Below are 25,462 nucleotides of genomic sequence, written 5' to 3'. Positions count from 1 at the left end.
TTGAAAGCCCTTTTCCATAGAACTTACAACCTGGAGGATCCACCTACCCCCTGGGATTAGGAGACGCTGACCGTTACCTGCCCCGATTTGTAAACCACAAAGCCAAATGACAGCGTACATAGAAAGTGCTGACAAGTTAGAAAATCGCTTGAAGAAAAATATTATGATGGGCCTGTAAGAGAAAGCGGAGGGTAATGATGCTGTTGGCTTCCTAGAACCCTGATATCTTATTGGATGAATCTACCTTCTCTCCCTTCTGTGCTATTTAATGTTCTCATATGGTCCCTACAAGACCAGGTCCAGTCTTTCTTGGCAAACTTTACTTTTATGATCTATAACATTAAATGTGGAGTGAGGGCCAAGTGTGAATTTCTGTACAATAACAACAGAGTTTCCCTTTATCCTGAGTTTTCAATTTCTTTTAAAACCGACTAACTTCAAACAGGACTGTGATAAACTATACAGAAAACATTACACCTGTGCCATGATATATCTCTAAGCTAAATTTAAGACACCTCAGCTCTGCAGTATTATAAAAAGTTCTCTTTGAACGTCTAATATTTCTTCTTGAAACTCATCCGACAGAAAATATTGTTCCTTACTATAGTTTAGATTCCCAAGAGCCACCGAGCCCCATACTCCAATAACCCCAGAGAGATTTCACCATTAGTTACTCACTACTTACTGATGGAGACTGATGAGTTTGATCATTTCAGTAGATGTGTTTTTGTCTATACTCACAGTTTTGACTACAGTAGTTGGTTCCCAAAATACTCTGATTTAACCCCTTCCTGCAGTCAGTTTTTTGTTCCTATCAGGGCCCATTTTTCAAATCTGACGTGTGCCACTTTGCTGATAACTTTGGAATTCTTCACAAAGGATAATAGTAACAAATGGACCTTACAAATTATATTCCAACTTCTCTTGAATCCAACAATACCCTATATACAGTTGCACACTACTGTCTGGGCACATGGCAGGTTGAGAAGGGGAGGAGCGACACTTAGCTAATAGATTGCAGACACAATGTATTGTGGACACTGTTCGTGGTCACCTGGCAGCTCAAAAGATGGCTACCACGAATAGGCTTGGCGCTATCTACTCCATTTTCCAGATCTCAGGGTTTGCCTTGCTCATCACACTTTAACCCCTCTACATGGATTTGGACATAGACAGAGACCCCCTGAGCTTGGGCCGCAGTGTTACCTAATGGTCTGTGGTGTGAGATGGCAAGAAGAATAGTCAAGTAGTCAGATCAGAACATGGAGGTCAGAGAAAATACAAAATCACACAAGAGTAGTCAGTAAACTTACCAGGGTCATAACAGGAAACAAATACACAAGTCGGGAGCTGAGCACAGAGGACTGAACCAGAGGAGAACAAGGCTGTATCTGGCAGCTTCCGGCAATATGCTTCCAGCTTTAGTAGGGTGCGGTGCTTTCCAGTTGGCTGAAGCAGGAAGCAGATTACTCCGGCTGGACAGCACACACACCCATACTGCCTGACTGGATGGTACTACTGGTCCCAGCAACCCTAATCTTAGTGGCTGGACAGAGCCTGTGCGCCCAGAGCTTCTGGTTCTGACGTCTCTTCCATCACCAGCGCCGCCTGCAGAATGATTAAGGCAGCTCCTGGTGACAGAAGCAGACATTGAAGGAGCAGATCCCAGGGGAGATGGGACCCACCATTTGCACAAGCCCTAATGTGACCAAATTGCAGAAAACCAGAGCAGTAGAAATCACCATAAAGTGACTCCATTTTGGAAATTATAACCCTCAGTGAAATAATCTATAGGAGTAGTGACTATTTTGACTCCACAGGCACTTTCTGGAAATGTTGGAGATTGAAAATTACAAATATATAATTTCATTACCCAACACATTGTGCCCAGATTGTTCTCCAGGAGACACACACCATCAATTAAGTGGGTTCTTCTCACTATAGTAATGTCAAATACATGGATGCTAAATGTCGTTTGGGCACACTGCAAGGCTCAGAAGCGAGGGGGAGATCTGACTTTGGGAGAGTGGATTTTGCTGGATTGGTTTATGGAAGCCATGTTGATTTTCAAGAGTCTTTGAGCCACTAATAATGTGGAAACCTGGTTTTCCATTGAGAGATGATAGACCTGAGAGGGGACTTCTATTAGTCTGTGAAATGTTATTTGTAATGCACACGCCCGGGCTGAGCGGCTTGTGCGTGTATATGTAGTGATTCCACTGGACCGTGCCGGAGAGTGAATGCCTGGAGGGGCGTTACTAAATATTCACCCGATCCGACCAGGGTCGCACGACGGCATACGACGCCAGTGCACCAAGGGGGAACCGAGCAGAGGGACCAGGTGCTACTCCAGGACAGACCCCAGACACTGCTGTTGACCCACACCGGGGAACACAGGAACAGACAGGCTAGGCTGGCACACAGACTGGTGGGTATAGGCAGGCACGACTGGTATGCCGGCAGGCGGGTATGCAGGCAGGGGGGTACAGGCAAGCACGGCTAGAGTGCAGACAGGGAGGCACTAGAAGGTAGGAACACAGGCGAGATAGGACCCAGTACACACTGGGACTCAGGAACAGAACCACAGACGTGGCGGACAAACACAGCAGAGTGAGGCCGCCCAGAGTGGTGAGCGAGAGCAGGGCAAGACGAGACCGCCTAGAGTGGTGAGCGAGAGAAGAGCAGGACGAGACCGCCTAGAGCGGTGAGCGAGAGAAGAGCAGGACGAGGCCGCCTGGAGCGGTGAGCGAGAGTAGAGCAGGACGAGGCCGCCTGGAGCGGTGAGCGAGAGTAGAGCAGGACGAGGCCGCCTGGAGCGGTGAGCGAGAGTAGAGCAGGACGAGGCCACCTGGAGCGGTGAGCGAGAGTAGAGCAGGACGAGGCCGCCTGGAGCGGTGAGCGAGAGTAGAGCAGGACGAGGCCGCCTGGAGCGGTGAGCGAGAGTAGAGCAGGACGAGGCCGCCTGGAGCGGTGAGCGAGAGTAGAGCAGGACGAGGCCGCCTGGAGCGGTGAGCGAGAGTAGAGCAGGACGAGGCCGCCTGGAGCGGTGAGCGAGAGTAGAGCAGGACGAGGCCGCCTGGAGCGGTGAGCGAGAGTAGAGCAGGACGAGGCCGCCTGGAGCGGTGAGCGAGAGTAGAGCAGGACGAGGCGAGCAAAGGGTCGTTGAGCAAGAGTAGAGCAGGACGAGGCCGCCTGGAGCGGTGAGCAAGAGTAGAGCAGGACGAGACCGCCTGGAGCGGTGAGCAAAGGGTCAGAGCAGAGCGAGACTGCCGGAGCAGCGAGCAAAGGGTCAGAGCAGAGCTAGACTGCCGGAGCAGCGAGCAAAGGGTCAGAGCAGAGCTAGACTGCCGGAGCGGCGAGCAAAGGGTCAGAGCAGAGCGAGACTGCCAGAGCGGCGAGCAAAGGGTCAGAGCAGAGCGAGACTGCCGGAGCAGCGAGCAAAGGGTCAGAGCAGAGCGAGACTGCCGGAGCAGCGAGCAAAGGGTCAGAGCGGGACGAGAACCGCAGGAGCGGAGAGCGAGGCTGGGCAGAGGGACAGGGCTCTGTTCACACGGAACAGACAGGAAGGGAAAGGCAGAACCAGATACCCACAGGGTACTTGCAGTGAAGTAGCGAGTGGACCACAAACTCACAAACGGGAGTACAGTGACTGCGAACAGGAGTTAGGTACGAGTTCGGACTCTGCAGAAAAAGGAAAGGTACGGACATAGAGAAAAACAGGAAACAGGCTAGAAGAGTATTCAGACAAGAACAGACACAGTAGCAAGATACAGGAGCGCGTCTAGGTATGCAGCCCCTAGAAGGCGGAAGGAACAGGCTAGGAGCGTGTTCAGACAGGACAGACGAGATACAGGAGCGGGTCGAGGTATGCAGCCCCTAGAAGGCGGAAGGAACAGGCTAGGAGCGTGTTCAGACAGGCCTGGAAATACAGCCTCCAGGAAAGGCAGGCAAGCAAACACAGAAAGGGACCTGGCACATTCAGAGTGCAAGAGCACACTGAATGAAACACAATGCTCAGGCAGGGTTTCCTGGGAGGAGCTGGGTTAAATACCAGGTGACAGACAGCAATAGGCTGAGGACGCACAAGAGGTGTGCCCGCAGCAGGTACAAGAAACAGGAAGTGATCGGGCGCCGCCCTTAAGCAGCAGAAACAGAGGCAAGCAAACAGCATGGAGGGAAGCCAGGCTAGCAGACTGGACTGGAGATCAAGTGCGCGCTCTTGCACAGTGGGAGATGGACCACTATGCAAGGACGCCGCCAGGTATGTTACATTATTGTCCTGGTGAATAAAGTCGGATAACATAAGGCAAACTTTAAAAAAAAATCACAGAAAAAGATACAGCCTTACTAACCCCAAATCATATAACAAATGCACTAGCAGGATGCAGAAGATGCCCATGATAAAGGTGGGGGCAGCGCAGGTGCAAAATACTGATGGCGCAACCACTCACAAACCTACCAATTCATGGAGGGGGTGGTTGCCTAGTATTAAAGATGCACACAGATGAAGCTTGCATAGGACGCCAGTCACACAGGTAGGTGTGATGCACAGTGTCTGGCTTAGGATAGTGATGATGTCTATACTATTAGATCAGGAGGGCTGCCCAGCACTATATAAGTGCACCCCACATGGACAGACACCCCAGTACACCCAACCAACACTAAAATGCTAGTGCATTTGTTATCTGATTTGGTGTTGGTAAGGCTGATTTATCTGTGACGTTTTCTTGGTAAATAATGATACTTTTACATAAAGTACATTTTTACGGAGAGTTTAAATAGAAATGTTCATCAATATAAATTTTAAGGATATGTTATTCATAAATAATAATTGGTTTTATTCTTGGCAGATGACTGTACCAGGAGATCAGAGGAACAGCTGACATCTTCAATTTTTAAATCAGATGATCTTGAGAATCCGCAAGATACAATTGAATTGAATGCCATTATTCCAGATATACCATCATCCCTTCACAGCAAAGATCTGTCATCTGAATCATTACTGACTACTAAGGAAAGTCAAAGTCACAAAATAATCATTAAAAAACAAACTGCTCCTAATTCAAAGAAGCCATTTTCATGTTCAGAATATGGAAATAGTTTTTCCCTCGAAAAGTCTTTTCTTAAACATCAAAGCATTCACACAGCAGAGAATAGATTTTTTTGTTTCAAGTGTGGGAAATTTTTTAACCAGAAGTCAAATCTTGTTAATCACCAGAGAAGTCACACAGAGGAGAAGCCATTTTCTTGTTCAGAATGTGTAAAATGTTTTACAGAGAAATCAATTTTAATCAGACATCAGAGAACTCACACAGCAGAGAAGCCTTTTTCCTGTTCAGAATGTGGAAAATGTTTTAGCCGCAAATCAACTTTGGTTAATCACCAGAGAACTCACACAGGGGAGAAGCCTTTTTCCTGTTCAGAATGTGGAAAATGTTTTAGCCGAAAATCAGTTTTGGTTAAGCACAAGAGGATTCACACAGGAGAGAAGCCTTTTTCCTGTTCAGAATGTGGGAAATATTTTAGCCGGAACTCAGGTTTGCTTAAGCACAAGAGAATTCACACAGGGGAGAAGCCTTTTTCCTGTTCAGAATGTGGGAAATATTTTAACCAGAAATCATATTTGGTTAATCACCAGAGAACTCACACAGGGGAAAAGCCTTTTTACTGTTTAGAATGTGGGAAATGTTTCATGCAGAAATCAGATTTGGTTAAGCACAAGAGAACTCACACAGAGGAGAAGCCTTTTTCCTGTTCAGAATGTGGGAAATGTTTCATGCAGAAATCAGATTTGGTTAAGCACAAGAGAACTCACACAGAGGAGAAGCCTTTTTCCTGTTCAGAATGTGGGAAATGTTTCATGCAGAAATCAGATTTGGTTAATCACCAGAGAACTCACACAGGGGAGAAGCCTTTTTCCTGTTCAGAATGTGGGAAATATTTTAACCAGAAATCATATTTGGTTAATCACCAGAGAACTCACACAGGGGAGAAGCCTTTTTCCTGTTCAGAATGTGGGAAATGTTTCATGCAGAAATCAGATTTGGTTAAGCACAAGAGAACTCACACAGGGGAGAAGCCTTTTTCCTGTTCAGAATGTGGGAAATATTTTAGCCGGAACTCAGGTTTGCTTAAGCACAAGAGAATTCACACAGGGGAGAAGTCTTTTTCCTGTTCAGAATGTGGGAAATGTTTCATCCAGAAATCAGATTTGGTTAAGCACAAGAGAACTCACACAGGGGAGAAGCCTTTTTCCTGTTCAGAATGTGGGAAATGTTTTGTGAAGAAATCATCACTTCTTAGTCACCAAAGTATTCACACAGACAAGAAGCCATTTTCATGTTCTTAATGTGGGAAATGGTTTACACGGAAATCAACTCTTAAAGGGAAGGTGCTGCATTTTTACATTATGTAAAATAAATTGAAATGTTAAATTCCTTAATGTTATAACATATTTTCAAGTGCCCAGTATTTATAGTTTATTTTTTATTAATTTGTTTTGCAGCTACTGGGGGCTGCCATCTTGCTTTTCAGGAGTGTAAGAGTTACTACACTACACTCACACTCCTTAAAATACGGCAGCCCTGAACATAGGCTTCAGCGGTCGGATGCCGACCCTATCTGTAACATTGTAGCCACATTAGCTGTGAACTGGGCACGCCTCTGTGGGCTGCTCAATTCACAGCTGTAGGTGTGTCTAGGTGCCATTTCATTGTGGCCCAGAGCTTCCACACTGAGGACATGTAACTGGAAGCTTTTTACACACACACACACACACACACACAAGCTCCCCAAGCTCTGCTCTCATATTCTCCCATCCTCCACTGCCTGTGCTGTAAAGCTATGGACCCTCACCGCTGCACTGTTTAGTCTCCTCGGTCCTGGCCTCTCAGCTGCTCTCTTCTCCACTGCGTGCAGCTCTTCTCCTCAGGTCCACGTTGCTCCACAGTCCGTTGTCTTCCTTCTGCTTGCTCTTCTGTAAATATACTGAGATCCACTGCCTGTTTAGCAGCTGGTTGAGATTAGATCACAGTGCCGTCACCAAGAAACTGGCGGTGCATTGTCTCTAGTCTTTATTCTGCCTCCCCCACTTTTGGGTGTAGTATAACACCTAAAAGGGGAGGGAAACATTGATGTCTCAAGGACACTGCCCCAATTTTGCAGCTAACGTAATGCAAGTAAGCATTACTGTAGCTGCTTGAGGTCTATACAGGAAGATGCTCCCCCTAGCTGCAAGTATAGGTAATCTTTTTTTTTTATATATAGATATTTTGCATGTTGCAGTGTTTGCAATCTATGCAAACACTGCATTACAAAGCTTAAATTAATATTATAATGTTATTTTCACAAAAAGAAAAAAAAAATTGATGGCACCTTCCCTTTAATAAACTTCAGAGAAGTCACACAGGGGAGAAGCCTTTTTCATTTTTAACCGAAAATTGCATCTTCATAAAGGGGTTGTCCACTACTAGGACAACTCCTTCTCATTCCTCATGTTTGGCCTTGTTAAAATAAAAACACTCATACGCACTTCCTGTTCTGGCGCCGTTCCATTGGTGTCACAACTTGCTTTTCCGTAAGGCTGTTACATCCCACAAGATTGTTACATCACACAATCCTGCTCCCAATCATCGCCACCTTCAGACGTATTGTACATCAACAGGAAGGACATGGCCTGGACATAGCACCAAGAGAATGCACACACTGAGAGCCCTCTCTTCAGACCGTGTTCTTGGGGGAATTATAAGCAATTTACAGCCTCAAACATGACTTTCGATATGGGAAAGAAAGAAGAGATCAGAGGTTAGTCTGAGGTCCTCCACCTCTGTCAGCATGTCTGGTATGCAGTGTTTCTTATGGAAGGTCTTATCTTCCTGCTCCGGAGCTATTACTGCCTCACCTCAGCATGGAAAAAGAAGCAGTCTTAACCCTCATGATGCCAGACAGCTCCAGGCTGTATGTCCTGCACCAGCTTCTCTCTTAATGTAGGCCTCACAAGAAAATAGCTCCACAAATCTCCCTGTACTCTCACCAAAGCCCCCATACTGAGCAGTGCTTGCTTCACAGGGACATTTACCCCCCAACCACAGGTTATTCTGATATGGGGAACAACATAACTTATTTGTATATCAGATTGCATCTATCCCTACTAAAGAAGATATGGAGCAATATATTCAGAGGCTGGAGACCACATCCAATACTGAAATACGTCCCCTCACTTCTATCCTGTCACAGCTTACTGACAAGGTACAGAGATTAGAGGATAATGTCGTCCAAGTTAGAGGCCATCATAATGCTCAGAAACTAACACTGAATCTTCACAGCCAGTAAATAAACCACCTGTTTAATATGGTTGATGATCAAGAAAATCACAATAATATCTGGATAAGGGGTATACCTGAAAGCATCAATGCACAAGTGATTCTGCCCACACTGCGATCATTATTCATAATATCCTTGGTGATTCTATTGATAAGGAGCTGGAGATTTATAAGGCGCACCGGACAATAGGCAATCATGGCCCAGATCCTGAGCGTCCAAGGTACATTATCTGTCACATACAGTACAGACCAAAAGTTTGGACACACCTCATTTAAAGATTTTTCTGTATTTTCATGACTATGAAAATTGTACATTCACACTGAAGGCATCAAAACTATGAATTAACACATGTGGAATTATATACTTAACAAAAAAGTGTGAAACAACTGAAAATATGTCTTATATTCTAGGTTCTTCAAAGTAGCCACTTTTTGCTTTGATGACTGCTTTGCACACTCTTGGCATTCTCTTGATGAGCCTCAAGAGGTAGTCACTGGAAATGGTTTTCACTTCATAGGTGTGTCCTGTCAGGTTTAATAAGTGGGATTTCTTGCCTTATAAATGGGGTTGGGACATCAGTTGTGTTGTGCACTGATAGTCCTACTGAATAGACTGTTAGCTGCTTTTTTCTTGCCATAATACAAATTATGGCCATCATTACTTTAAGAAATGAAGGTCAGTCAGTCCAAAAAATTGGGCAAACTTTGAAAGTGTCCCCAAGTGCAGTTGCAAAAACCATCAAGCTCTACAAAGAAACTGGCTCACATGAGGACCGCCCCAGGAAAGGAAGACAAAGAGTCACCTCTGCTTCTGAGGATAAGTTTATCAGAGGCACCAGCCTCAGAAATCGCAGGTTAACAGCAGCTCAGATTAGAGACCAGGTCAATGCCACACAGAGTTCTAGCAGCAGACACATCTCTACAACAACTGTTAAGAGGAGACTTTGTGCAGCAGGCCTTCATGGTAAAATAGCTGCTAGGAAACCACTGCTAAGGACAGGCAACAAGCAGAAGAGACTTGTTTGGGCTAAAGAACACAAGGAATGGACATTACACCAGTGGAAATCTGTGCTTTGGTCTGATGAGTCCAAATTTGAGATCTTTGGTTCCAACCACCGTGTCTTTGTGCGACGCAGAAAAGGTGAACGGATGGACTCTACATGCCTGGTTCCCACCGTGAAGCATGGAGAAGGAGGTGTGATGGTGGGGGATGCTTTGCTGGTGACACTGTTGGGTTGGATGTATTCAAAATTGAAGGCATACTGAACCAGCATGGCTACCACAGCATCTTGCAGCGGCATGCTATTCCATCCGGTTTGCGTTTAGTTGGACCATCATTTATTTTTCAACAGGACATTGATCCCAAACACACCTCCAGGCTGTGTAAGGGCTATTTGACCAAGAAGGGGAGTGATGGGGTGCTACGCCAGATGACCTGGCCTCCACAGTCCCCAGACCTGAACCCAATCGAGATGGTTTGGGGTGAGCTGGACCGCAGAGTGTAGGCAAAAGGACCAACAAGTGGTAAACATCTCTGGGAACTCCTTCAAGATTGTTGGAAGACCATTTCCGGTGACTACCTCTTGAAGCTCATCAAGAGAATGCCAAGATTGTGCAATGCAGTCATCAAAGCAAAAGGTGGCTACTTTGAAGAACCTAGAATATAAGACATATTTCAGTTGTTTCACACTTTTTTGTTAAGTATATAATTCCACATGTGTTAATTCATGGTTTTGATGCTTTCAGTGTGAATGTACAATTTTCATAGTCATGAAAATACAGAAAAATCTTTAAATGAGAAGGTGTGTCCAAACGTTTGGTCTGTACTGTACATTTTTTCAATGTAAAAGAGGCCATTGTGAGGAAAGCAGAGGAGTTGGGTCCTGGTGATTTCAATGGAAAATGCATATAATTGATCACATATCTATCCTGAATGACTCTTGCTAAAAGAAGGGTATTGAAACCACTACTTGATGCCATCCGGGAAAATGGCCTGATGTACTCCTGGGGGTATCCATTCCAGCTGTATATTTTCAAAGATCCAAGCAACATGAGACCTATTTGTGATGCCCTGGACATTCCATATATCTGACTGGCCACCTGTTCTACCATTGCCCCAGAGAGTACCAGCACGTCACAGAAGGCGTTCAATGGATCAGGAACTTGATGGTGATGCCGACAGATGGGAAAGGAACCTGCCAATCATATGAGCTCCTGAAATGAATCTTGTCTTCCCTGATGAGAGACAGTTTGCAGATGCTTACTTATTTCTTTAAGCATATAATTAGATATATCTAAATAGAGCATTAGGTGCCACTCTTCCACTATATAGAATGTCTAAGTTCACATAAGATCTTAGACCGGCATATAAGTTGAGTTCACATGATACTACTGTAATATCAGGCTGTATTACATTACTTGCTTTATATTCCATGGTTCCACCTAATAGGAATCCTAGAACTGAAAGTTTGACCTTACGCCTGTAAAGACAACCCCCAGTTAGGGACTTGCATTGGGATCTGCTTGTTTCGCATTTTCCTACTGTTTTGATATATTCATAATCTATACTTCTTAGACACTGAGAGGTAGACGTTACTATCTACCGTCTATACTTCCTCTTTTAATCTTTCTCTCTTCCATTCCCCATTTTTTTCATATAATATGGCACAACTCAAAACTTGTTCATTAAATGTCAGAGGACTTAATGTTCCAGAGAAAGGAGCTCAAGTGTTTTATCGTAGGCATTAACAGCATGTACATTTTCTCTTTCTTCAGGAGTCACACTTTAGAGGCGATCATATTCCTCAGATTACTAATAGATATTATTCATCTTGGCGTCCCAGAAAAATGCTGTTTTGAAGTCTAAGGTGCTGAGTATAGGCCGCCACAGATCACTGCTGCATACTATTGTAGAAACACTGTCTGACACGGAGAGGAGGTATGTGTTTGTTAAGATCTCCATCTACTCCAAAATTTTGACTTTGGCAAATTTCTATCTCCCTAATTGTGACCAAATTAAGACATGCCGTCATTACTTAAACTAAAATATTTTGTGGAGGATCTTATCATCATTGGAGGTGACTTTAATTTTGTCTTGGATCCTTCTTTAGACGCGTCCCTGGACCAGAGTCACCAATCTAAAACACAAATAAAAGCTTTGCTAATTGTGCTTTGGTCTCAACCGGTCGATGTATGGAGGATACTACATCCAGACGTAAAGGATTATACCTATTATTCTCCTTTACACAATATGCATAGCCATATAGTCCTTTTCTCAATTAGTCGTCAGTTGCCTACATAGCAACCTACATCTCAGATAGGAACTGCTGTATGGTCAGATCATGCTCCTGTATATTGTAATCTGATTCTACCAGACTCCACCAAGGCTTCAGATGTTGGAACCTAAATGATAATCTGCTGAAAGACTCAATCTGTGTCTCAGACCTTGTTGAGACTATAGACTCCTTCACATATATGAGCATGATGAAACTAGCTTACCATTTCAATGGGAAGCACTCACATGTGTCCTCAGAGGGATAATAATAAAACATAGATAAATGCTAAAAAAAGGAGAGAACAGCTAAAGTCTCCCATTTGCTTGAGCGGATTGATCTCCTTGACAAACAACATAAACGATCTGCTTCCCTCCAGGTATATGTAGACCTGCTTAATGCTAGAAGAGAGCTAAAGTAGTTTCATGGATGGGGTACTTGAAAATATTGTGTAATTTCAGGGCACCTACTTATGGAAAGGAACCAAGTGGAAGCTTCCATTCTCGGTACTAGATATGGGGCCTCCTCGAGAAAATGACTTAAAATGTTGTACACTAAAGTTAATATATAAGGCGCGGGATAGGGGTAAAATATTCTGGGGATTGGAAAGTACACAAACTATACTCCTTTATGGCACAACTATAACTTACCAGAGCTACAGAAACTAAAAAGTGTTAGTGAGTGGCAGGATAGGGGTATAAGTTTGGTATTTCAACTCTTGAGGGATGGATTATTCAAGAGCTTTGAACAAATAAAGGCAGGTTTTAACCTTCTGCATAGGGTGTTTTATCAATATCTGCAAATACATCTTGCATATAGTACACAACTAGAATAAACGCCATACTGATTGATAGACATCACCCAATAGATACCATTACTACATCGTTGAATACAAAAGGTCTAATATCCCTTATTTATAGGCAGTTACTTGCCCTACATTTGGATAATATTGATAGTTAAGACAAAATGGGAGGAGGGTGTGGGTCAATTATCTGAGGAGCAATAGGGGAAATACTGGATTTGACACCGAAACGTTCATTGTCAGAGTCACAAAGATTGTCCCGAATTCTTCTCATTCATAGGGTATATAGATCCCCAAGTATTTTACTTAAAATTGAAATACAAACAGATGACACATGTCCTAGATGTGGTCAAAATGACGCCCACCTGATGCATATGACGTGGGAATGTGTAAATAATGGTGACTACTGGAAGGGGGTGATCGCTCTTGTACTATCTGTATTTGGGATACAACTTCAGTTGGAACCTAAAATCTGTATCCTAGGACTCCTGGGAGAGGTCGTAGACCCAGACTCCCATATGGCAGTAGCTACCTCGAGAAAATTATTCCAAGCCAGATAGTTGTTGGCACTACATTGGATAGACAATTCTCCCCCAACGATAACAGAACTAAAATCCAGGATAAATAACACTCTATGCTTGGAAAGGGGATCTTATATAAAAAGGAACGCTCTCAAGAAATTCATACACATATGGGAGCAATGGTTAATTACCCCAGGTATTGCTTCAGAAAACCTCAGAAATACTATACTGGATCATTTGTTCATTTCCTTACAGTAAACCAGTAATTTATATTCTTATACCTAAGGTGTCAGCAAATAATAATTGTCTCAGTCCACACAGATATATTCTTTTTCTTTTGATGTCCCAATAGGGAAAAAAAGCCGTCAGGAAGTATTCAGATATTTATGTACAAATGTAAAATTACTTTTCCAAAACATTGTACTATAGAGCGATATTGGGATTTATATCATTGTAAACCAGTTGTTGTATTGTTTACTGGTTTTTCTTTCTTTTTATTGTTTTTCTCGCAATGTTTGTATAACAAAAAAACAAAATGTTGGTAATTCTTTTGTTTTTTTTTTTCATAAAATCGATCTGATTGAAAAACGAAAGGAGGGAAGGTCTTTACTAGATCAAACGTATACAAAATTCGAAGATCACAAATGAAGGTACTCGTACGAATTCGCAGATAAATGTGGTCGCTTATTGGCAAGGAGGTTACATCCACGGATGCAAAGGACATACGTATCCAAAATAAAAGGGGCACCCGTGCCAGAAATTCATAACCCCATTGACATATCGGAAGCATTTAGTTTCTTTTATAGTTCGCTATATAATATTCATGGACAATACCACGACATGCCACCTAATATTCTTGAAACAAAAATTGACAAATATATTATGGACACTGACTTTCCTTCCTTACAGACCCCTGAGCAGGAGATACTAGACAAAGCTTTCACTGAACAAGAGATAGGAGAGGCCAATAAATCATTCCCTATCGGAAAGAGGCCTGGGGGAGATGGATCCAATAATAGATTTTATAATATGTTTGCACCTCTGTTAGTACCATTTTTAGCCAAAGTGTTCAATAATATCTCAGAAGACTCCCCTTTTGCCCCCCAATCACTTAAGGCTAGTGATGAGCGAGCACTAAAATGCTCGGGTACTCGTTGCTCGGGTCGAGCAAATTGGAATACTCGGGTGCTCGACCCGAGCAACGAGCCCAATGTAAGTCTATGGGAAACTCGAGCATTTTTCAGGCGGCTCCCCTGGTGGTCTGCAGAGGGCCTAAAAGTTGCCCAAATCGATGGGAACAGTGCTCAAATGACATGGGAACAGCATGGGGAAGACCCCTGGAAGCATTTCTGACTCCCAGGTCACTGTTGTCAACAACGTTGTCAGAGTATTACGGCACTTTTACGGACTCACAATAAAACATACAAAAACAAAAACAAAATGGATTTTCTTGGGAAATATGTTAAGGAACATCCTTTCCAGGGTAATGACTTGTATAGAAGGCAAAATAAATAACCAAAACCAAAAATACTCCTCCACACCTTGGGCTATGTTCACACGTAGCGTTTTTGATGCGTTTTTGCACTTTTGCATTACTTTCAACCAAGACAAATGCATTCACCAGGAAATGTCATTTTAACGTTTTACAACCTTATCTGGCCATGTGGTGTGTGACACATCATCAGACGCATACAGTTCTGAAAAGACATGGGAAGACCTCTGGAAGCATCTTTGACTTTCAGGTCACTGCCTAAAAGTGTGCCCATCATAAGTGATCCTTGGAGCATGCGAAGATGCCTCCCGCCATGCTCCTGTCGTTGCAGACTTGCAGCAATCACCGTCCACGTCTTTGTCCCACTGCAGCGTTCAGTTGTCCCTACCCCATTCCTTGGAATGGAAGCGCAAGTATGCAGGCAGCCACCCACCCACGGGCTGCAATACTATACTGCCAAATTTTTGACAGCTGCTTGCACTTGAAATGTGGCCTTTTAGGCTCATGGAGGCGGAAGCTTTTCATAACCTCATGCCGGCGGCGGCCGGGTGTCCATACTCGGTCCCCAGCCACCACTATATTTCCCGGTATCGCCTCTGCCTTCCACAAGCACGGGTCCCACAACATTACCCGTGCCCTCCCCAGTGCACTTACTGGGAAGGACCGCCTAACCACAAACACGTGGACAGGTGAATGTGGCCAGGGACGGTACGGAGCCAGTTCACAACTTTTTTTGCTGAGAGTTTTATTTAGCTCGGTGAAAGGACTGACATAGAGGGAAACCATATCTACCCTGCGTGTCATTTCTCCCAGGAAGTTCTGTAATGCAACTTATTGCAGAAGCAATGGCAGCCCATCCAACTTCATCTCGCACTTGTCGGTGGTGCTTTGACACACACACATCTTTCTTTGCGCATTTAATTTCTTGAATACAGAGTTGGACAATGGCCTGATCTGTAATGCGGTTTGAGAAATAACATGCATAAGCATGGCCGATCCACATTAAAAAAGCAGCCATAGAGTGTCCGGGAACCTTCCCCCACACTTTTCTTAGTCAGGGCTGCTTTTCGGCAGGGTTGGACGGGCTCACCAGAGAACCGGAGACTCCTCCGGCCGGCCCTGGCTTCTCCTTCAGGAGAGTTCATAGTGCCGAGGTGAGGCCATGATGATGATAGAGGCCACTATCTGCTTAGTTTTCTGTTACTTGGAATGCAAGTGCAAGTATGCAGCCAGCCACCCACCCACCCACAGGCCGCAACACTAAACTGCCAGATTTCTGGTCAGCTTTTTGCACTTGAAATGTGGCCTATTAGGCTCGTGGAGGCAGAAGCTTTTCACAACCACATGCCTCATGCCTCGTGTCCATACTCGGTCCCCAGCCGTCACTATTTCTCCCGGTGTTGTCTCCTTCTTCTACAAGCGCGGGTCCCTGAACATTACTGCTGGTACTTTTCTGTGGGAATTTGCTTGCCTCCTACCAGCCTGGAATATTTCCAGCAAACTATTGTACAACGCCATGGTATTAGCACTGCCCCCAGTACCAGTAGCGAATCCATCCCCAATTTCCTTCTCAGGAATTTTATTTGGTAGATTGAGTGGCTGCCCAAATACATTTTCTCACAAAGGAGCTGAAGATAGAGTGGCAGTAGGTGCAAGTTTTTCCAGCCTGTTAGATATTAGAGGGTGAACGGCAGCACATTGGATCAGTGGTTAGCACTGAAGACTTGCAGCGCTGGGATTCTGGGTTCAAATCCCAGCAAGGACAACATCAGCAAGGACTTTGTATGTTCTCCCCGTGTTTGCGTGTGTTTCCTCCTCAGAAAAAAATCAGCCATAGAGTGTCCGGGAACCTCCCCACACACTTTTCTTAGCCAGGACTGCTTCTTGGCAGGGTTAGACAGTCCCACCAGAGAATCCTCTGGTGTGCCTTGGCTTCTACCTCAGGAGAGTTCATGATAGCGCTAACTTTGCAGCCGCTATGGGGCTCTTGAGCGGGTGAGAAAGGTTAGCCCTCAGAATCAAATCCTGTGGTGGGCACAATGTTTTTGCAATCTGAAACAGCTTCTCAGTGGGAGTTGTATTTCACCACAGCCATATTCTTTAGCTCGGTGAAAGGACTGGCATAGAGGGAAACCGTATCTACCCCGGCTGTCATTTCCCCGTCACCAGGTTCCGCCCATTGTCACACACGACCATGCCTGGCTGTATGTTCAGCGGTGAGAGCCACAGATCAGGCTGCTGTGTTACAGCTTTCAACAACTCTGCAGTGCTGGGCGGTTTGTCAATTAAGCATGTTATCTTCAGCACAGCCTGTTGCCGCTTGGCCAAGGCAGTGCTGCAATGCTGTCAGCTTGTGACTGACGTGGTCATTTCGGAGATGGAGGAGGAGGTGCATGAGCTGAACAATGTGATTACATTGTTGTTAAATTAGTGACCCCGGTTTTTTACTAAAGAAAGATCCTATTGTTCTTTTTTTTTTCCTTTTTTTTTTTTAAGACAAATGCATTCACCGGGAAATGTCATTTTAACATTTTACAACCTTATCTGGCAATGTGGTGTCTGACACATCATCAGACACATCCTGTTTTCTTTATGATGGAGGGACTCTGAAAGTCATAAAGCCTATTTTTATAGTGACATCAGATGGCCCTTACTATTCTTAAAAGGCCAGCAGTCGACCCTAGCTATTGTTAGAGAGCCATCAGCCGGCTATGCTGTGTTGTTCCCATTATTAACAATTGGGTCTCCTATACTGTTATTGCGTATCCAGTGACTGCAGGGGTGGCCAAAAATTTGGACGCAACCCAATACTCCTTTGAAGAGACATAGAGGAGGGTCTCAGTAAAAAAAATGTTCCCATTATAAAGGAGTGGGTCTCCTATAGAGGTAATGCCCATGCTGTGACTGCAAGGGCTGCCAAAATTTGGGAAAAACCCCACTAAGAATTTAAAGACACATACAGCAGGGCCACAATAACAAGGTACGACATGTTCCCATTAGAAAAGAGAGGGTCTGCTATACAGTTATCGGGTATGCAGTGAGTTCAACGGCTGACCAATTTTAGTAAAAATACCACTAAGAATTTAAAGACACATGGAGCAGGGCCACAGTAACGACAAATTCCCATTAGAAAGGAAAGAGTCTCCCATAGTGTTGGCCTATGCAGTGAATGCAAGGGCTGCCAAAAATTTGGAGGCAATTCAATGCCCCTTGAAAGAGACATGGAGGAGGGCCTCATAAAAAAATGTTCCCATTAGAAAGGAGCGGGCCTCCTATACTTGTAATGCCCATGCACTAAGTGTATGGGCTGACAAACATTTACCCCTGGGGGGTATACATGAACATACTGTATAAAAAAATTTTTTTACGGGCATCATAAACACCCTTTAAAAAAATTATGTGTATGTTGCATCACGGACCATGGTCACCCTGGTGATATGGTGGTGGAGGATGAGGAGAAGGAGGAGGACAAGAGCAAATAGCCAAAATCAGGAAGCGTATACCCATGTGTGGGTGTGAGAAGGTGCATGGGAATACACCTCCCAAAAAAAGACACTGGATTGGAGTTTATGTTACGCTGCTATCATTCGGTGGTGTTGAGAAGTCTGGCCCAATCCAGCCCTTGTTAATTTTTATAAGAGTCAGCCTGTCAGCATTTTCAGTTGACAGGCGGATGCGCTTATCAGTTATAATTCCACCAGCAGCACTAAAAACCCGCTTTGATAAAACGCTGGCGGCAGGTCTGGCTCCATCTCATTGTGCTCCGCCTGCAATGCATCCTCTTTGATTGTGAGCAGAGAGCGTTTCAGAAGACAGAGAAGCGGGATGGTGATGCTAATTATGGCGTCATCGCCGCTCACCATCTTGGTGGAGTCCTCAACGTTTTGGAGGATGGTACATATGTCTGACATCCATGTCCACTCCTGAGGTCTTATGTGTGAAGTCTGAACTGAATACCGATGGCCTTGTTGATGCTGGTACTCAAAAACTGCCCTCTTCTGCTCAGAAATCCTTCCCAACATCTGCAGTGTAGAGTTCCAACGCATGGGGACATCACACACCAGTCTGTGAGCCGGAAGCTGCAAACGCTGCTGAAACACTGCAAGGGCGGCGGAAGCTGTAGCTGACTTTCTAAAATGGACACACAGGCGACGTACTTTAACAAGCCGATTCGGCAGCTCCGGGTAGGATTTAAGAAACCGCTGAACCACGAGGTTAAGCACATGGGCCAGGCATGGTACGTGTGTGAGCTCGCCTTGCCTCAGAGCCGCCACCAGGTTCCGGCCATTGTCACACACGACCATGCCTGGCTGTAGGTTCAGCGGTGTGAGCCACAGATCTGTGTGCTCTTTCAGAGCTGTCCACAACTCTTCAGCATTGTGTGTTTTTTCACCTAAGCATATTAGCTTCAGCACAGCCTGTTGCCGCTTGGCCGAGGCAGTGCTGCAGTGCTTCCAGCTTGTGACTGATGTGGTCATTTCGGAGATGGAGGCTGAAGAGGAGGAGGAGGATGAGGTGCAGGAGCTGTAGACTGTGTGGGCTACCCTGATTGACCAAGGGCCCGCAATCCTTGGCGTCGGGAGGACGTGTTCCGTCCCAAGGTCCGACTGAGTTCCGGCTTCCACTATATTAACCCGGTGTGCCGTCAGCAAGATGTACCGTCCCTGCCCACAAGCACTTGTCCACGTGTCCGTGGTTAGGTGGACTTTACCGGTAACGGCATTGTTGAGAGCACGGCTAATGTTTTGGGACACGTGCTTGTGTAATGCGGGGACAGCACACCGGGAGAAATAGTGGCGGCTGGGCACCGAGTACCGAGGGACGGCCGCCACCATCAGGTTGTGGAATTCTTCCGTCTCCACGAGCATAAAAGGCAACATTTCGAGCGCAAGCAGTCGTGTAATGTGGGAATTTAGTAGTGTGGCCTGTGGCTGCATATTTGTGCTTGCATTCCAAGGACTAGGGTATGGGCAACTGAACGCTGCACTGGGACAAGGACTTGGACGTGCTTACTGATGCTGCTACTTGAGAGTGTGCAACGACAGGTGCAGGGCAGGAGGCATCTTCGCATGCACCATGGACAGGGGATTGGCTTGCATGCACAACAGCGGAAGAAGCAATGGTGCCACCCGCAGACACTGTTCCTGGACCCTGGGGTTCGGCCCACAAAGTCGGGTGCTTTGCTGCCATGTGCCTGATCATGCTGGTGGTGGTCAGGCTGGTCGTTTTGCCACCCCTGCTGATGCTAGCCTGGCAGGTGTTGCAAATGGCCTTTTTGGGGTTATCGGCAGAGTCATTAAAAAACAACCAGACTCGGGAAGACCTAACAGTTGTACTGGCAACTTCCTCCGTGTTGGTGTTACGGGGAACGGTTCCCTGCCTTCTGTCTGCGGCCACCACACTGCTTCTTCCTGCCTGTTGGGGTGCTCTGCCTCTCTCCCCCTGTGTGCTGCTGTCCTTGCTCTGCATGTCCTCCTGCCAGGTTGGGTCAGTTACTATGTCATCCACCACCTCGTCTTCCACTTCCGCACCCTGGTCCTCCTCCTGACTTTCTGGCAATTGTGTCTCATCATCGTCCACCTCTTGTGACACTTTCCCACCGTCACCTTCGTGTGACCGTGGCTGCTCAAATATTTGGGCATCGCTAGACGTGATCTCCTCTTGCCCCGCTTCAAGTGGACCGGGCGAGAGGCCCGAATCTATAAATGGAAAAGTGAACAGCTCTTCAGAGTGTCCAAGTGTGGGATCAGTTGTCTCTGGGTACTCGGCATGGTGGGAGGAAGGAGGATCAGGGTGAGGAATATGCGGTCCAGACTCACGGCTACTGAGACTTGACCGTGTGGAAGACAGGGTGGCGATGGTGGTGGCTAAGTGACTGGAAGCATTATCCGCTATCCAACCAACAACCTTTTGACACTGCTCTGGGTTCAATAGTGGTGTGCTGCGGTCCCCTAGAAATTGGGACAGGAAGGTCAGGCGAGAAGATGTGGGTGTTTGTTGTGGCACAATTTCAGCTTGCCCACGGCCTTGTCCTTGGCCTCTGCATGCACCATTAACATCACGTCCAGTTCCCTGTCCCTTGCCACGTGCCTTGCCCATTTTAAATGGAGGACAGTATCTTCAACGCTCACTACAAATGACTGAATTTGGAGCGAATTTATATGTGATCCGTGTGAAGGAGAAAACAGAGTTTTCAATACCTTGCTTGTAGGTAAGTAGTTTGACCAGCAAACTGCTGTGAATTGCTTCACTGACACACTGAAAGAAATTTTTAATGGAGGCCAGAAATGGCAGTATTTTCTGACAATGTATATGTGATACGTGTGACGGAGAAAACACAGTTTTAAATACCTGGCCTGTAGGTAACTGTTTTGAACAGCAAACCAGTGTCAAAAACTTTGCTGACACACTGAAAAAAAAATTTTAATGGAGGCCAGAAATGGCAGTATTTTCTGACAACGTATATGTGATCCGTGTGACGGAGAAAACACAGTTTTAAATAGATGGATTTTTAGCGCTGTAGTATGGAAAGGACCTCGCTGTATTCTGCAGAGCCAACAAGCAAATGGCGCAGAAAAACGGTGTTCTCTGGGTTGCTTTTTAAGCAAATAATGAGGATTAAGATGCAAAAAAATTATTCCTGGCCCCAGAGACCTGGGCCTATTTCCAGAAATATCTAACAGCAGCAGCAGGAGACAGAGCTGTAATGGAGCCTCTTGTGCTATATGCACTGCAGTCTGCTATTTACACTGCCTGCCTATATACAGTGCCTGCCTGATATCTCTGCAGATGGATTAGTTAGTCCTCAAAAGAACTGTTTGTTAAGATGGATATGTGTAATGTACCGTTTTTCTCCCTACACCACCTAATACACAAGCAAATCTCTCCCTCACACAGCAGCAGCTCTCCCTATACTGTCTGATCCGGAGTGACTGTGATGAGCACAGCGGCGCCAGGTCTGATATACACCTGATGACGCTGTGCGGCCAGCCAATCACTGTAATGCCCACAACCAACATGGCTACGGCAGTACACTGCATGGCAGGCAATCCCTGCTTGTTCATTGGCTCTCTAAAGAGCGCCAAACATGCAGGGAGGGGACCCGAGTTACTCGCCGAGCTTGTCGAGCACCATGATGCTCGGGCGAGTACCGAGTAGTGGCGAGCGCGTTCGCTCATCACTAGTTAAGACCAGACCCGGCCTATTTTCCAAAGGGGGCCTCCAAATTCCACAGAACACAGGAGATCATTCTCCCCTCATTGTATACTAACCCAAAAGATTTAGAGGAACAGAGGCTTCATACTCTAGATTAGACTGGTTTTGGTTCAGTATTTGGAGGTAACAAGGCCTTGGAGGGGAAGTAATGCCTTATTTGTCTCCTTCCAGGGAGCTAGTAAGGGACTTAAAGTTACAAGGGGAACTATAGCTAGATGGCTCAGGGACGCCGTTAGCTTAGCATATTCCCCTAGTAATGTGCCAGTTTCAGAGAACCTGAAGGGCCATTCCACAGAGCTGGTGCAGCCTCCTGGGCTGAGAAGGCGGAAGTGTCCATTGATAACATATGTAAGGTAGCAACATGGTAATCTCCTTCTACCTTCTATAACCATTACCGGCTTGATCTTTCTTCATCTGCTGATCTATCCTTTGGGAGAAAGGTGTTGCAAGCGGTGATCCATCCCTAAGGTGTCTGTTCTATATAAATCTCTCAGGTGGTGCTATTGTAGGAGAAGGGGAAAAAAATCATAGTTACCTACCAGTAACTCTATATGTTCTCTATATATAGGTGCATAGTGAGAAATGTTTTATTTGTGGTAGTTGTGTACTAACATACTGTCTGGAGGTCCTCTCGTGCTCTAAAACAAAACTGATGCGGAGGAGAGGTACCGCCTTTTTTATTCAGCAGGTTTCCTGTCCTGGGTGGGCGGATACCATCTCTCAGGTGGTGCTGTCATGGGCTCTGTAAAATCCTGTTACCGGTAACTATGATTTTTTCCATTTACAGACGATGGACCTGAGTGGCGCTTGTTGTTTGTGACATGAGTAGAAGTTTTTATTGGTATTATTGTTGCCTTCATAACTTGGTGGCTTTTTATTCCATATTTGGGAGGCAGAATGAACAAACAGTTGGACACCACGCTCTACTGGTTCATTCTATGAGGTTTTCTATTAGATTGTGAAATGTCAGCGTCTTGGTGAATAATTAATTCAATATATTTACATAACTTGCCATTATTATAGACAGTTTAAGTAGAAATTTAAAAAAATATAAAATCCAAGGATATTTTATTGAAAAATAATAGATTTTTATCTTTGCAGATGACTGTACCTGGAGATCAGAGGGACAGCTGACCTCTTCAATTTTTAAATCAGATGATCTTGAGATCCCACAGGATACAATTGAAGTGAATGCCATTACTCCAGATATACCATCATCCCTTCACAGCAAAGATCTGTCACCTGATCCTTTGAAACAGGTCCTGTCTTCTGATTCATTAACAACTACTAAGGAAAATAGTCACAAATTAAGCATTAAAAAACAAATTGCTCCTAAAGCAAAGAAGACATTTTTAGAATATGGAAATAGTTTTCCTCTCGAAAAATCTCTTCCTAAACATCAAAAAATTCACACAGCCGAGAATAGATTTTCTTGTTCCAAGTGTGGGAAATATTTTAACAAGAAATCAGATCTTGTTAGACACCAGGGAACTCACACAGGGGAGAAGCCTTTTTCATGTTCAGAATGTGAGAAATGTTTTTACCAGAAATCAGATTTAGTTATTCACCAGAGAACTCACACAGGGGAGAAGCCTTTTTCATGTTCAGAATGTGGGAAATATTTTACACGGAAAGCAACTCTTAATAAACATCAGAGAAGTCACACAGGGGAGAAGCCTTTTTGTATTGGTTCGTTTTTTTATCATTCTGCACATGACACAATTTTTCCATGGAAAAAAACCTTTTTCTCTGTTTGTACCATTGGTCCTGTGTTGATTTCTTACAATTGTAGGAGCTATTTTACTTTCTAAATTAGGAGCTTTTCTGTATATAAAGCTCGGTTTGGATGGAATCAAATCACCTATTATTTTGTCACCATGTAAAAGTGGCCAGTGTTTTTCCACAATCCGTTTTATTATCCTATGGTCATGGCTGTATTGTGTAATAATTGGTACATCAAATGGCGCATTTTACAGATTTTTTTATATTGGTAATTAATAGAGATTCTCTACGTATATTCGCTATTTTCTTTTTTTATCTCCTTCAATTTATTTTTATTATATCCTTTTTTCTCAAATATCTCCACCATTCTCAGTTTCTGTTTGGTAGTCCTTTTTTTGTACAGTTTCTTCTGATACGTGTAAATTGTCCTTTTGGGATGTTTTTAAGCCATATGGGCAGGTGACAGCTATCTACCTGAATATATCCTTTGCTATCTGTGGGTTTGTTGTACGTTTTTGTTATTAATTGATTATTCTCTGTAAATATTGTGATATCCAAAAAAATAATTGACTCTTTACTAATAGTCGATGTAAAATGTAGATTAAAATCATATTTTTATTTAAATTATTAAAAATAATTTCAATGAATCTTGGTCCCCTGCCCAAATAAAATAAACACCTGACGAAGGAGCAGCATCCAAAAGGAATCGGGGTTTTGGCGTGCAACGCACAGGCTTCCAGATGGCCAGGTAATATATCCTCCCTTTACAACTGACCACAGAATTCCCTATGGTACATGAATAGGGGACATAAATTGTATTCTTGTTCACCTGCTTATCTCCATGTGATCTTTAGCTTATTATATATTAGTGCAATATAGGAGACCCATAAACATGTCTAATGATTTATCTTATTGATGTATTAGTGCACGATAGGAAACCCTTTTCTACCTATAAACATACCTAATTAATTATCTATATTTTATATTTATGGTGATATGATCCTATTGTTTCCTATTTAACAACCCTTATGGGTGCTATTTACTAATTAACAGCTTTATTTCTGAGGCAAAATATCATATTTATAAAAGAACAATGTGTATTATTTTGGTCATGTAGAATTAGTTACACTCTGTTTACATCATTGTATATTCAGACAACTTTAGGCTGAGTTCACACGATGCGTTTTTAATGCGTTTCCGCTGCGTTTTTGCAGTTGCGTAAACGCCGCGGAAACGCAGTAAAAACGCATGGTAGAAGGGCAGCAATGTTCCCCAATTGAAATCCGCATGTGCTGTGCCCATGATGCGGATTTTTCCGCAGCGTAAACGCTGCGGTCAAAAATCCGCAGCATGTCAATTAATTTTGCGGAAACGCTGCTCTTTTGCCGCCATTGACTTGCATTAGACCGTATGGAATCCGCATCACTGTATATGTTAATGCGCTTTTCACGCGGTCCAATGTGCGGATGGTACCCGGGTGTGGATGAGAGGACTCTCATCCAGACCCAGGTACCATTAAAAAAAAAAAGAATAAAATAAAAAATATATATATTCTCACCTTCTGACGGCCCGCGCAGCGCTCCTGCTTGGTTCCCGGCACTTCGGGTTTGAATGAAGAAGGACCTTCGCTGACGTCAGAGTCATGTGACGGGTCACGTGACGCTGACGTCGGAAGGTCCTAAAGTCTTCACTGCCGGCAGCCGGGACCGAGCGAAGCAGCACACCGGGGGCCATCAGAGGGGAAAGTATATATTTATTTTTTATTTTTTGACATTCACACACTATATAAATCCATGCCGGCTGCATGGATTTATATAGTGTGAAGTTGACAAGCACTTTCCAAGTGATGCTAAAATCGCTTGGGAAGCGCTTGTCAACCCGCATGCGGAAATGAAAGTGAAGACCGCTTCATATCCGCATGTCCCTGGCAGGAAACCGCATGTACAATCCGCATGCGTTTTTTCCTGCCAGAGAGATGCAGAAACGCTCGGGAAAAAATCCTGAGCATTTCTGCATCGTGTGCACATACCCTTATTCTACATTATAATCATGGATCCTTCTTTATATGTGTGATGGGCCTGGTCCGGTTGTGTTTAAATAATGCTATATGAGATATC

The 25,462-nt window shown here is 44.5% G+C and overlaps 1 protein-coding gene across 1 annotated transcript in view; it reads left to right on the top strand.

Annotated features, from left to right (window-relative positions):
- LOC141205534 (uncharacterized) overlaps positions 1-25,462 on the top strand; it is a 62,014-nt gene that overhangs the window by 11,736 nt on the left and 24,816 nt on the right. The window contains exons 7-10 of the mRNA XM_073664102.1: positions 4,851-6,341; positions 22,411-22,439; positions 22,949-23,312; positions 23,749-23,852. Of these exons, the coding sequence (XP_073520203.1) occupies positions 4,851-6,341; positions 22,411-22,439; positions 22,949-23,312; positions 23,749-23,852 (1,988 nt within the window). The remainder of the gene's footprint in view (positions 1-4,850; positions 6,342-22,410; positions 22,440-22,948; positions 23,313-23,748; positions 23,853-25,462) is intronic.

Source organism: Phyllobates terribilis, unplaced genomic scaffold (assembly GCF_046119375.1).
Source record: "Phyllobates terribilis strain yellow unplaced genomic scaffold, ASM4611937v1 Scaffold_140__1_contigs__length_4765195, whole genome shotgun sequence".
In the NCBI taxonomy this organism is placed as follows: domain Eukaryota; kingdom Metazoa; phylum Chordata; class Amphibia; order Anura; family Dendrobatidae; genus Phyllobates; species Phyllobates terribilis.
This window is presented reverse-complemented; position numbering and strand designations above follow the sequence as displayed.